Source organism: Mustela erminea, chromosome 19 (assembly GCF_009829155.1).
Source record: "Mustela erminea isolate mMusErm1 chromosome 19, mMusErm1.Pri, whole genome shotgun sequence".
Taxonomy (NCBI): Eukaryota; Metazoa; Chordata; class Mammalia; order Carnivora; family Mustelidae; genus Mustela; species Mustela erminea.
Window position 1 is genome coordinate 3,220,624 of NC_045632.1, and position 13,155 is coordinate 3,233,778.

At 52.5% G+C, this 13,155-nt stretch overlaps 1 protein-coding gene across 3 annotated transcripts in view; it reads left to right on the forward strand.

Moving 5' to 3' along the window:
- FKRP (fukutin related protein) overlaps positions 1 to 7,638 on the forward strand; it is an 8,117-nt gene extending 479 nt beyond the window's left edge. The window contains exons 2-3 of one of the 3 annotated variants that reach the window (XM_032326176.1): positions 1,168 to 1,225; positions 5,259 to 7,638. In XM_032326176.1, the coding sequence (XP_032182067.1) occupies positions 5,298 to 6,785 (1,488 nt within the window). In that variant the 5' untranslated portion in view covers positions 1,168 to 1,225; positions 5,259 to 5,297 and the 3' untranslated portion in view covers positions 6,786 to 7,638. Of the gene's footprint in view, positions 1 to 30; positions 1,226 to 5,258 lie in introns of those variants that run through there. The other 2 variants (XM_032326175.1, XM_032326174.1) reach the window with 2 other exon arrangements.
- Positions 7,639 to 13,155: the final 5,517 nt, after the last annotated feature.

The following is a 13,155-nucleotide window of genomic DNA, read 5'->3' on the forward strand; positions in this document are numbered from 1 at the left end:
GCGCGCGCGCTCGGCGGGGGCCGTGGGGGGGCCGATGATGGGAACGAGGCCGTGCGCGCGCCTCGCCCACCCGGGTCGACCCCAAAAGCGCGCGCGCGCGCGCGGGTGGGCGGGAAGGGGCGGGGCGGAGACGCGCGCCCCGAGGAGGGCTAACCGAGACCCAGGCGGAGCGCTGGGGTCGCGCCTGGGAAGAGCGGGACTTTGGGAGGAGCCGCTTTCTGCCCCTCTTCCTGCTTCGCCCCAAAGGAAAATACTAACTCCCTCCAGACCCAAATGTCACTCTCCATGACACTGTTCCTCTGAGAGAAAGGGCGACCACCAGGGTGGTCTCAGCAACGGCCCCATCCTCTCCCGTTTCCTGGCCCAGGTCGGTAGTCAGGGTAACCCTTCCCCAGCCTGGAACCCTCCCTCTTTGTGGTTATGGAGCCCCAAACCTCTCCTGTCCCTGCACCAGGAGGAGGTTGCTAAGGTAACTTAAGTCCCTCGTGGTCCTTCTGCCCCAACCTTCATCTGGTTACTATGGCAACCTCACCTAGCACTCAGGTAGAAAGGACCCCAGCCCCAAGGACACTGATTGCTGAGAGAACACCTCTTTCCCAACCCCTCCTCCTAGCCACCCAGCTGGCATTACCATGGTAACCATCCCCCCCCTTTCTCACCGTGGGAGGTCCATGGACCAAGCCAACCAGGTGTTTTTATTTAGAGAAGATGCTCTGCTGAGGAGCCGTTGCTATGGTTACAGGGCCTGGACCAGGAGGTAGAAACAGGCAAGGCCAACCCCTGGTTGCTATGGTAACCAGGGACATATAAGGATAGTGCCCTTTCCCGGGTCCCTAAAAACCAGGCCCACGAAGATAGGGGACAATTTTAAGATTGTGGCTCAGGATGGAGTGGGTCTAGGGAAGGGGTTTTTACAGTAATGGCTTTGGTCACTTCTAACCCCACCTTTCTGGGCACATATATAAGAAGGGATGGTTTTAGGCTGCTGGTATAACTGACATCCTTCCCACCCATTCCTGAGATACCCCAGGTGGGGCCCGAGCTCATGGAACTTCAAAGAGGAAGGATTCTCTGACCTTCTCATTGCCACTTTTGCAGGCAAGGTGAAATCGTACTCTGCTATGCAAAATTGGCTGATTTGGGGTTTTCTGGTTCTTGTTCCCTCAGCAGTGCAGCTGAGCTGGGCTGGAGCCGCCCATCCGGAGCTCCCGCAGGAACCTAGGAGGTAAGAAGTTCCTGAGTGTCACCAACGCTGCTGTGGAAACTGCCCTTCCCCCCGTATCACTCATTTCCTTTGCCTGTCACATTCCCATTCCACAGATGGGGCAGCCGAGGCTCAGTCCAGAGCAGAGCTCAGGCCAGGTGAACCTAGGCCAAAAGTGAACCTGAGTCTACTTACATTGTTTTCTGGGGAATGGAGAGACAAACTCTCAGCTTGACTGTCCTCTCCTCCCTGGACCACCTTTTCTCTGTCATACCCCCTGCCGGTTTCCTGACCCATCTGTAAGTTCTGTGTGTGGTTTTTGTCTTCCCACCTCTGGAGGGCCTGCCCAGTGACTGCTTCAATCTTTCCCTGTTCCCAGAACATGGTCTGGTGCAGAGAGTCCTCACTAGGTATCTTGTCTGTTGAGTTAATGGGTGAATTAATTCAGTAATTTGCCATATTCAGCTTTGAAAAACACCTGTCAGGTTGGGGCTGCAGAATGCTCAGTGAAGGTGGACAGTAAGCTGGGCAGTCTTGAGTGGACCTAAGAGAGAGCAGGAGCCAGGGTTGTGGGTCAAATCCTGAGTCCACCATTTCCCAGCTGTGTGACCTTGAATGAGTGCCTTCACTTCTCTGTGCTGCTTTGTCCTCATTTTTTAAATGTAATCAGAACATAAAAATGAAACAAGGTAATTTAAGTGCTTAGAAAAGGATCTGGCCCTATGGTGAGCAGCTAGAATTGTTGATACTATCATCATACTGCGATTCAGAGAAACACATACAGACCTTCAGAACCATCGTTTAAAACCCTTTGCCTCGATAAAGGAGTTTTGAGCCCTTATAGTTGGGGAAGCCAAGACCAACCGCGTCAGGGTACTAGGTGATTCCTTGCTCTTTCTTCTCTGGTCCCCTGCCCTGCTCGTCTGGCTGCCATACCCACTGGTCTCCGAGGCCCCGATTTCTGTCCTCTGTCCTGCCGGGCTCCTCGTGGCCCAGAGGCAGTCAGATGGAACATGCCGAGCACCAGGGCCTGGGAGGTAGAGACCGGGGTTTTCCCTCCATCCTTTCTGTCCCTGAGCTACAGTTTCCCCATCTGAACACCCAGAGTCAGTCGTTTGTGCCACACACATTTATTGAGCACCTAGTGCGTGCCTGGCACTGAGCTGTGCCCTGAGCGCACAGCAGGGAACAAAAGAGTAAGTCAAATCTACGAGCTAACGACTAGAAAAACGCAGGGATGAGGCACAGGAAATACATGGATGATAGGGAGATAGGTTTTGAAAGAGAGTAGCCAAAGAAAGGGCTTCCTGGACAGGTAACATCAGAGCAGAGATGCAAGGGTCACGAGGGAGGATCCATGCAGATGCCTGGGGGACAGCGTCCAGACAGAGGGCATCGCCAGTGCTTTGGCTGCTGTGCCCTGGGAGGATTTGAAGACTAGTGTTTGGCCAGCATGGCTGGAGCTGACAGTGGGAGAGACTGGGACCACATGGGGCCTTATGGGCCCAGGTGAAGACTTTGGCTTTTCCTTTGAGTTGTAAGCCACAGAAGGTTCGAGCAGATGCAGGACAGAATCTAATTTGAGTTTTCACACGATCCCTCTGGGTGCCAAGTGGGGAACAGCCCTGGGGAGGTAGGGGAATGAGGGCAGAGAAGGGAAAGGGTCTCTACAGAGTCTTTAGAAGATTCTAGAACCATCAGTGGTCTCTCCGGGGCTTCTGCGTACATAAGCTCTAAGAGTCTAAGGTTTTTAAGACCTTGAAGATTCTATGATTCCAAAGGTTCCCCCCATCACCCCCGCCATGCCCGCCTGTCTGCACAGTAATGTGAGGTCAGGATTGTTGTCTGTTGCTGTGTGCTGTGTGTCTGCTGCTGGGTCCCCAGTGCCTAGAACAGTGCCAGGAGTATTGTAGGAGTTCCACAGAGAGGGAAAAACTGAAGGAAGGAAGAATCAATCTAAGGTCCAGAAGGTGATTCCAAGGTTTTAAAGATTAAGAAGTTGCTCTTAAAGTGCAACTCAGATTCTTAAATGCCAACCGAGCTGGGTCACAGGAGGGCAGGCAGGCCTGGGATGGGTGAAGAGGGGGAGGAGGGCATTCCTGGTAGGAGAGAGAGGGGAGAGAGGAAGCAGGAAGACCCGGGGCCTTGAGCCACAGTACAATTTGGCTTCAGGAGCCTGAGGCCCTATAGACTCTGAGAACCCTGACCTGGGGGATCAGTTTTCCATCAAGTGCACTTTCAGTGCCCACCTGTGTGCCGGGAACACAGAGATGACTGAAGAAGCCCTGGCTTTACCCTCCCAGGTCTCAGTCTTGTGGAGCAGACACACCCATCACTGGATGGTGCCCAGCAGAATGCGCAGGGTTGGGATGGGGAGCCCAGAGCCTTCAAGAGCCCACAGACAACTTCTTGCCCAGCTTGGGGTTCAGGGAGGGCTTCCTGCAGGAGGAGGCATCAGAGCTAAGGCCTAAAAGCAGAGGCAGGAGTTCTGCAGGGGGAAAGAGGCATGGGGAGAAGGGGTGTTCGAGAAGAGCATCTTCTAAGCAGAAAGAACAGAATATACAAAGACATAGAAGTAACATCTGTGGGAGGAAAAGTCCAAGGTGGCTTAGGCCGAGTTTGGCACATGGCAGGAGGTGGAACTGGACTGATGCACCAGCAAGAGACCCAGGGTCCTCCCAGGCCTGGTGGGATGTTATAAGAAACTGAAACTTTTTCCTCAGGGTACTGGGTAACCATGGCAGGTGCTGAGCAGGGAAGGAGAGGTCAGGTTTGTGCTTTATGAAGATCCCTCTGGCTACCATGAGCAGCCGACTTGGTCGGGAGACCAGGGGAGGCTGAGCAGGGATCTGGGTGGACCAGGATTGAAGGCGAGATTGGCTGGGTCTCTGATGTCCCCCTTTATTGGAGGAGTAGAAACCTCCGGAAATCCTTCATGGGGAAACTTTTGAGTATTTGCTCAGAGCCCAACACCTCCTGTGCTGGAGACCAGCGGGAGCTTGGCGTTGCGTTGGGGAACTGGGAGACAGCGCCCTCTGGAGGTTTCTTAGGAGTGCAGCAGGTGAATTCAGGCCGGGGTGTGTCCTCGGGTCCACAGTCGCTTATCAGAAGAGGCTGCCCCCCTCCCCTTAAAAAAAAAAATCATTATTTTATTTTTATCTTTTAATTTCTTATTTGATAGGATGTGGCATTCAAAGTATTTATATTTTTTAATTTCAGGTTTTTAGTTCAATTCTAGTTAGTTAACACATATGATAAAATTGCCTTGTTTTTTGTTTTTTTAATTAGTGGTCAAGATTAAAAATTGGGATAGTTGTGATTTAAGAAAACACTTCTAGCTTCTCTTGCAAAACCAAAACGACCTGGCTGACCAGTGGGAAGGAGACAGCCAGATGGCCCAGGGTTTGAGGAAGTGAAAAGAGGACAGTGGGGGAGGGGCTTGGTGGGCCAATGCTGAGGCCAGCAGCTTCGTTCCTCCCCTCCCCTCACCCACCCACCCCCACCCCAGCCAGAGTGTGAGAGGACAGGAGAGACAGATGGGGGAGGTGGGGGGGCTTCCTGGAGGAGGGAATGGTGGAGCAGAAGGTGCAAACGGGGCCTGGAAATGGAGTGGGACATTTGTAACTGAATCCAGACCTGAATGAGAAGTTGCCAAAGAAAAGGATAAAGATTAGATGCAGTTGAACAAGGAAGGAGGGAGGGTGAATCATTTGGTAAAAACCTTGCTAAGCACCAGGCTCTGTGCTGGGGGGAACTAGGGACCCAGCAGTGACTGAAACAAGCTCAGAACCTGCCCAGTGGGAGGATACAGACCTGCTCCCACGAAGGAATAGCACAGAGTGGTGGGCTGGGGTGGGAGAAGCCAAGGAGCTGAGGGACCCCAGAGGGGATGGATGGAAGGTCAGAGAGCGCTTCCTGGAGGAGGGGAAGTCAGAGCTGAAACCAAATAGAGAAAGAGCTGGGATAGAAGGGCAGCACTAGCGATGGGGGTGTTGAGGGGTAGGAGGCTTCTGGCAACCACCTCCAGCCTCCCCTTTCGTTCCCCCCTCCCCAGGATGCCCCGGAAGCCCAGCTAGGGCCCGACTTTGGCCCCATGCGTCTCACCCGCTGCCAGGCTGCCCTGGCAGCCGCCATCACCCTCAACCTCCTGGTCCTCTTCTATGTCTCATGGCTGCAGCACCAGCCCAGGAACTCCCGGGCCCGGAGTCCCCGCCGTGGAGTGGCTGCCGGCCCCCGTGTCACCATCCTGGTGCGGGAGTTCGAGGCCTTTGACAACGCGGTGCCTGAGCTGGTGGACTCCTTCTTGCAACAAGACGCCGCCCAGCCCGTGGTGGTGGCCGCGGACACACTCCCCTACCCGCCCCTGGCCCTTCCCCGGGTTCCCAACGTTCGCCTGGCGCTGCTCCAGCCGGCCCTGGACCGGCCCGCCGCGGCCTCGCGCCCCGAGACCTACGTGACCACCGAGTTCGTGGCCCTCGTGCCTGACGGGGCGAGGGCCGAGGCTCCGGGCCAACTGGAGCGCATGGTGGAGGTGCTCCGGGCAGGAGGGGCACGCCTGGTGGCCGCCCCTGTCGCCTCAGCCAACCCTGCCCGGTGCCTGGCCCTGAACGTCAGCCTGCGGGAGTGGACTGCCCGCTACGGCCCCGCGCCCTCCGCGCCCCGCTGTGACGCCCTGGACGGAGACGCGGTGGTGCTCCTGCGCGCCCGCGACCTCTTCAACCTGTCGGCTCCCCTGGCCCGGCCGCTGGGCACCGGCCTCTTCCTGCAGACGGCCTTGCGGGGCTGGGCGGTGCAGCTACTCGACCTGCCGTTCGGCGTGGCGCGCCAGCCACCCCTGGCCACGGCCCACGCGCGCTGGAAGGCAGAGCGCGAGGGGCGCGCGCGGCGGGCAGCACTGCTGCGCTCGCTGGGCATCCGCCTGGTAAGCGGGGAGGGCGGGCGCCTCGAGTGGTTCGGTTGTAGCAAGGAAACCCCGCGCTGCTTCGGGACGGTGGTGGGCGACACACCGGCCTACCTCTACGAGGAGCGCTGGACGCCCCCGTGCTGCTTGCGCGCTCTGCGGGAGACCGCCCGCTATGTGGTGGGCGTGCTGGAGGCTGCCGGTGTGCGCTACTGGCTGGAGGGCGGCTCGCTGCTCGGGGCCGCCCGCCACGGGGACATCATCCCATGGGACTACGATGTGGACCTGGGCATCTACCTGGAGGACGTGGGCAACTGCGAGCAGCTGCGGGGGGCTGAGGCCGGCTCCGTGGTGGACGAGCGCGGCTTCGTGTGGGAGAAGGCCGTAGAGGGCGACTTCTTCCGTGTGCAGTACAGTGAGAGCAACCATCTGCACGTGGACCTGTGGCCCTTCTACCCCCGCAATGGAGTCATGACCAAGGACACATGGCTGGATCACCGGCAAGATGTCGAGTTCCCTGAACACTTCCTGCAGCCTCTCGTGCCCCTGTCCTTTGCTGGCTTCGTGGCGCAAGCACCTAACAACTACCGTCGCTTCCTGGAGCTCAAGTTCGGCCCCGGGGTCATCGAGAACCCAGAGTACCCCAACCCGTCCCTCCTGCGTTTGGCAGGAAGTGGCTGAAGTTCCTGCGCCCGCCCCGGGGGGGTCTGGAGAACACTCAGGCCAGGGAGTGGGGAGTGGGGGGTGGGGGGGGACCTGGCCTTGGCTATGGTGCTGCTGGCATTTGGTGGGCGAGTCGGGGATGCAGAGCTGCGGGGCAAGGCCCAGCACCGTCCTGCACTTGGAAGACATGCCCCGACCAAGATTTCCGAGAGCTAGGGTTTATTTGGAGCACAGACAGTTTTGTAAAGAGGAAGATGTGTACGTTCTGCGCCCGGACTGCTGCGATTATAACCCCAGCTCTGCCACTTCCTAATTAGGCGGGCCGGGTGAGTGTCCAGTTTCTCCAGGATTCAGGGAGTGTCCTCGCAGCGTCCCAAAAGCCCGCAGGACGCTTGGTTGCTGGAGCTGATTCCGCCACGAGAGGGCGCCTCTGTCCTAGTCTGGGGTCCAAGGCCCAGTCAAGCACCTAACAACTACCGTTCCCCGAGCTTCCCTAACTTGAACCTTTTGGTCTCTCCAATCCCCTGTACCTGGCGGGACAGGATGACTGTCTCCCTTCTTCCAGAATGTGACCTCATGGCCTCCTGCGAGCGCCCTGTGAATTGCATGCTGCTCTTAACCACATCTTGCAGAGGAGGAAACGGGTTCAGCCTTGAGCTGCCGCAGTGGGTAACCAAGCTCTGGATGCCAGAGCCACTCCATGTTAACTGCGTTACCTCGTCGTTTCAGCGCTCCGCACCTGGTAGCCCACTTGCGCGGCGGGATGAACAGCAATCAGAGCTCGAGTTACTCAGCTCATATGGTGTGCGCAGCGTCCTTCTCAGTGCTGGACGCGGAGAGACTGCTCCATCTCTCACTTCAACCCTCTGAGGCCAGAGCTGCTATTAGTTCCATTTTACAGGTGAGCACACTGAGACCAGAATGGCAGAGTCACTTGCCCAAGGTCAGACAGCTTAGAAAGCAACAGACCAAGGACTTGAACCCCGGCGGTCAGGCTGGAGCGCACACTGAATTTGGCTGCTGTGCCCCTCTCTAGTTATGCTACATGAGAGGGGGGTCCCCGGGAGTCTGCATCCCTTAGCTGGTGAAGCCATGGTGGCCTTCCTCCTATGCTCATGCACCCAAGATTAAATGCCATTTGAGCAAGTATCCCGAATATACTTATTTATAAATTATATACAGGTACTTCTATCGCTCTGTATTTTAGTAATAAGGCTTAAATTATTCCATTTTTAAAAAAGCAAAGAGGGTTTTGTTTACGTGGCTCATCTTAGTGACTTGTCCCATTTGGAACCACAGGCTCTGAGGCAGGAGAGGCCTGGGGTCAAAACCCAGCTCTGCCTCTTTCTCCCACTGGGAGTTTAGGCCATCATGATTCTGCCTCTCCAAACCTCTGCTCTGTGCCTGGGAAATGCAGGTGGTGAACGTTCCCCCCACGGGGGTGCTGTGAGCCACTTGAGTGGTAAAGGCTCAGGAATCAAGGCTGTGTGTGGCTCCTGGCCAACTTTACTTGTGATCTTAGGCAAGTCCCTTGACTTGCGACTCCCCCAAGTCCAGGGAGGCAGGGACTTGCCTGTGGGGGATGGGCGAGATTGCAGAAGCGGGAAGCCAGGAGGGGGAGGGGAGGAAGAAGATGATCAATGCAAATCTGGTCCCATCTCAAATGTGGCTCGACATCCAAAGTCTGACTTCTTAAATCACAGCCTCTGTTTTTAGCCACTGAACCTGCAAAGAGTTCCCAGAGACTGTTGGGTTTCCACGGAACATTCTGGAAACATAAGGGGATGATTTAGGTTATCAGCGTGATCAGGTGATGCGTAGCCCAGGGGTGGAGAGGTCATAATAGACAGGACCTCTCCACAGGGTAAAGCACTGACCCTTGTCACATACAGTTTTGAAAGCCCCTTTGGACATTCCTGAAGGGAGTGCGATGTTCAAAATCTTATGCAACTGGTACGGTGATACAAATTAATATATATGTCAATATATGCATCACAATGTGTAAATATTTCTTTTTTCTTCTCTGAAGGATGGAAACGATCTGTGTATACATATTTCTTTGAATTGTTTGCCAAGAACATGAGCTGAAACTCAGATCATTGTTAAATCATTCAATGATTTTGTTTTATTTAGAAACACTTAGAAATTGTTAGTGCAGTTTCTTGATTGATATGAGATATATATATATATATTCATTTATTTAATTACTTTATTTATTATATAAATATATATATAAAATAACCCTGGCTAGCTGTGATTTGATAAGAGAACCACATCAAGTGCTTCTGGCAACTTCCCATTAAACTGAGTACCATTAGGTGACTTGAGGTCTCAACAGATCAAGAATTTCTCTTGGGGCGCCTGGGTGGCTTGGTGGGTTAAAGCCTCTGCCTTCAGCTCAGGTCGTGATCTCGGGGCCCTGGGATAGAGCCCCACATCGGGCTGTCTGCTTACCAGGGAGCCTGCTTCCCCATCTCTCTCTCTGCCTGCTTCTCTTGTGATCTCTGTCTGTAAAATAAATAAATAAAAATCTTTAAAAAGAAAAAAGAATTTCTCTTAGCACCATCCATAGTGTTTTGGTGTTTTCTCCTCTATTCCTTGTTCCTGAATGAACAACAATGTACACTAAAAACGTTTGTAACCTTGGGGCACCTGGGAGGCTCAGTTGGTTAAGCGTCTGCCTTTGGCCCAGGTCACAATCCTGGAGTCTGGGGATCGAGTCCAGCATCGGGCTCCCTGCTTGGCAGGGAGTCTGCTTCTCCCTCTGAACTTAGCCCCTCTCATGCACTCTCGCTTTCTTGCAAATAAAGAAATAAAATATTCCCAAAAAACCCTAGTTTTGTAGCCTTTATAATCCTGCCTCACAGCTTTGTGTATTCAGTATTTTTATTCTCAACTAGGTAAATAATATGAGGGGAAACCTATTGTAGCAATTAACTTGAATTAACAAGTTTATATTAGGATACGTATCACTGAATTTCAGCGCTCGCTCATTGACTCTTGTATGATTAGCCAGCCAGAACGGAAGCTTTTCGGTATTGTAAAAACCAGCACATTCAGATTAGTGCACGTTAACTGAATTTTAGCCTCACTTGGAAAAACCTGCTTAAGAATTATCCAAGCCCCAGGGGTCCCCGGCTGGCTCAGTCGGAAAGAGCATGCAACTCTTGATCTCAGGGTCGGGAGTTTAAGCCCTGCTTTGGAGGTGGAGGTTACTAAAAACTAACTAAATAAATAAACTTTAAAAAATGAATAACATCAAATCACGTGCAGGTAGGTCATAGTATCCATGACCTTCACGTCAGCAGAGCCAAGAGGATTTTCCCAGAGCTGACACTCAAGCCAACACAGGCGCTGGTGTGGCCATGATGGTGGTTGAAACATGACAATATTACGTTGTAGATTACTGGTCTGTTGGTAAACAGTCATCACCATGAATGCCTCTCTGTGGGGACTCCCTGAACTTCTCCCCCTGCCCCAACTCCCCATCAGGGAAGAAGGAAGTTACATGTCCCCACTGCTGTTGGGAGGAACTGCTCCCTTTAACCAAGCAGTAAATATTTGTGTGTCCTCCCTGGGCATTACAAAAAGATTTCCATAGCAATGGGAGATCGATGGTAGACAACCCACCCGTGTACTGACACACCGTCTATACGAGAGCCCCAAACCAGAACCTGTCTGGTGTCCATTCCACGGGAATGGAGCCACAAACTGCTGCGCCCAGAGAGTGGCGTACTCGTCCATGATTAAAAACAAAAAGGAATAAACTGATAAGTGCTCAAACGTAGCAAAATCTCAAAGGTATTATGCTAGAGAATCAGGAGACAAAAAAGCAACCTGCTATAGGATTCCACTAATGGGAAATTCTAGGCGAGACAAACTAATCCTTGGCCATCCCAAAGCTAATCAGAGGTTGCCTGGGCCTGGGGGCTGATCAGTGGTTGCCTGGGCCGGGGGTGCGGAGGGAGGAACAAAATGCAAAGGAGCACCAGGCTATCTGGGGTGGTAGCAGTATCGTGTATCTTGATCGCGGTGGTTTTCACTAACTATGCATCTGTCAATTTTATCCACATACTTACTTTAATGGATGTGGTTTATTGTATGCGAAGTATATCTTAATAAGGTTGAGCCCCCACCTAAAAAAAGGCGGATTGGGAGAGGGAATCCAACAGGCCAAGAAACATTGTTGCGAGGTTTCGAAAGACAAAGCTGTCCTTACTCTGAGCTTGAGAGCCCCCCTTCCTGTTACTTTGAGTCTAGAATGCAAAGTCCAGACCCAATGCAGGGCTAGCGTGAGGACTCCGTCCCAAGCCAGGCTCCTTCGAAGGAGCAAAAGGGGTGTCCCCAAGACAGGGGTGGGTGGAGCCACGGAGAAAGGGAGAGGTAGGTGGGAGTAGGGCCCCAGAGGATGTCCGTCCAGGTGCTTTTCCTTTTGTTCTTATGTAATCTTCGCCAGTAACCTTGGAGTGAGGCATAACAGAGCCACTGTCACCAGAGGGTGAGACTCCGCCATGCTTACACTAGGCGACAGAGCTGGCCTGCAACAGAAACAGGATCTCGACCAGGTGACAGCCTCTTCTAGCCAGGCGGCTCTGTAGCTGAAGCCCGATCCATCCATTCTGCAAATATTTATTTTTTAAAGATCTTATTTATTTGAGAGAGAGAGAGAGAATGAGCAGGGAAAGGAGCAGAGGCAGAGGGAGAAGCAGACTCCCCGCCATGCAGGGAGCCGGACACAGGACTCGATCCCAGGATTCCAGGACCATGACCAGAGCCAGACACTGAGCCACCCAGGCTCCCTCTGCAAATATTTATTGAGTGTCTATGTACCAGGCACCATGCTGCGCTCTGGGCAGACCGTGGTGGATAGGACAGAGGTGGCTGCCTCTTGGAGTGCCCATCCTAGTGGGGTCCAGGTGTGGGAGTCCCTGTCCACACTCAGGAGGCTTGAAATGGTTCCAGACTTTTTTTTTTTTTTTTGACAGAGATCACAAGTAGGCAGAGAGGCAGGCAGAGAAAGAGGAGGAAGCAGGCTTCCCGCTGAGCACAGAGCCCGATGTGGGGCTCAATCCCAGGCTCCTGGGATCATGACCTGAGTGGAAGGTAGAGGCTTTAACCCACTGAGCCACCCAGGGTTCCAGACTTTTTTAAATGACCCAGATCAGCATCTTAGGCAAGTTAGTGGCATGTACCGAGCAAATCTTGAAAATGGAATAGAAAAATGGGGAAACTGGAACTTAGGCTAGTTATGGATTCCTCGTATGTACGTATATCGTAAATATAAGAAATGCACTATATTACACACACGTGCGTGAATCTCTTTAAACAGGCATCCTTCATAATCTAAATCTGATCCATTCCCCCAAAAGCATTAAAGTGAAAATCTGAAGATAAACAACTATTTTAAGTGGGGACAATAATGCACTCCCAGCTCCTTCCAACAACCCCAACCAATTTCCCCAAATACCATTAAAACTCTTAAAACACTCTTATAACCACCTAAGGATTTTGACATAATGGAAAGCATGAAAAATGCTAATTACTTCATTATTCAACACTTAATGAACTCATTAGTGGTTATGTTTGTATGCAATGCACAACGATTTTGCACCAAATCAAATATGAATTATATTTTTCTTTCACCCTGCAACGATCATGAGATGTAACTAAATAAACAACAACCAAAAAAATGCTAAAGATACTCAAGATACCATCTGTAATTGGACTCAGATTGGTGGTGCCTCCAGGCACCTGGGCAGGAGCCTAGTAGGGCCCTGGGAAGGGGAAGATACTGATCAGTAACGTGTAACATGTCTCAGCAAGGTACAAAGCGGGTCAGAGGTACAAGGATCGTTAGAGCCTGTGAGGCTCCAATGGTACCATCCACATCCTGGACTCAAATAGGACTTAAAAAGAGTTGTGTGGCGGCAATTTTATTCTAACGGCAAATTCAGGGTTTAAAAGAAGGGAGGGGATATGTCCCTACCGGCACTGTTTGGATAGTGAGAGTTCCAAGTATCAAGGAACACCCGCATTCCTTTGTTGGTTACACTGGAAAATCAATTTCTTCCCAAGAGTCGCCCGAAGTTTCTCAGCTGGAAGATGGGTCTACACAGGCTAAAAGGCACACATCTTGGGACGGCTGGGTGGCTCAGTTGGTTGGATGACTGCCTTTGGCTCAGGTCATGATCCCAGAGTCCCAGGATAGAGTCCCGCATGGGGCTCCCAGCTCCATGGGGAGTCTGCTTCTCCCTCTGACCTTCTCCTCGCTCATGCTCTCTCTCTGTCTCTCTCTCAAATAAATAAATAAAATCTTTAAAACAAAATAAAATGCACACATCTTAAGTTCACAGGGGAATTTTTCCAATGTATAGGTCTGTGTAAGCAA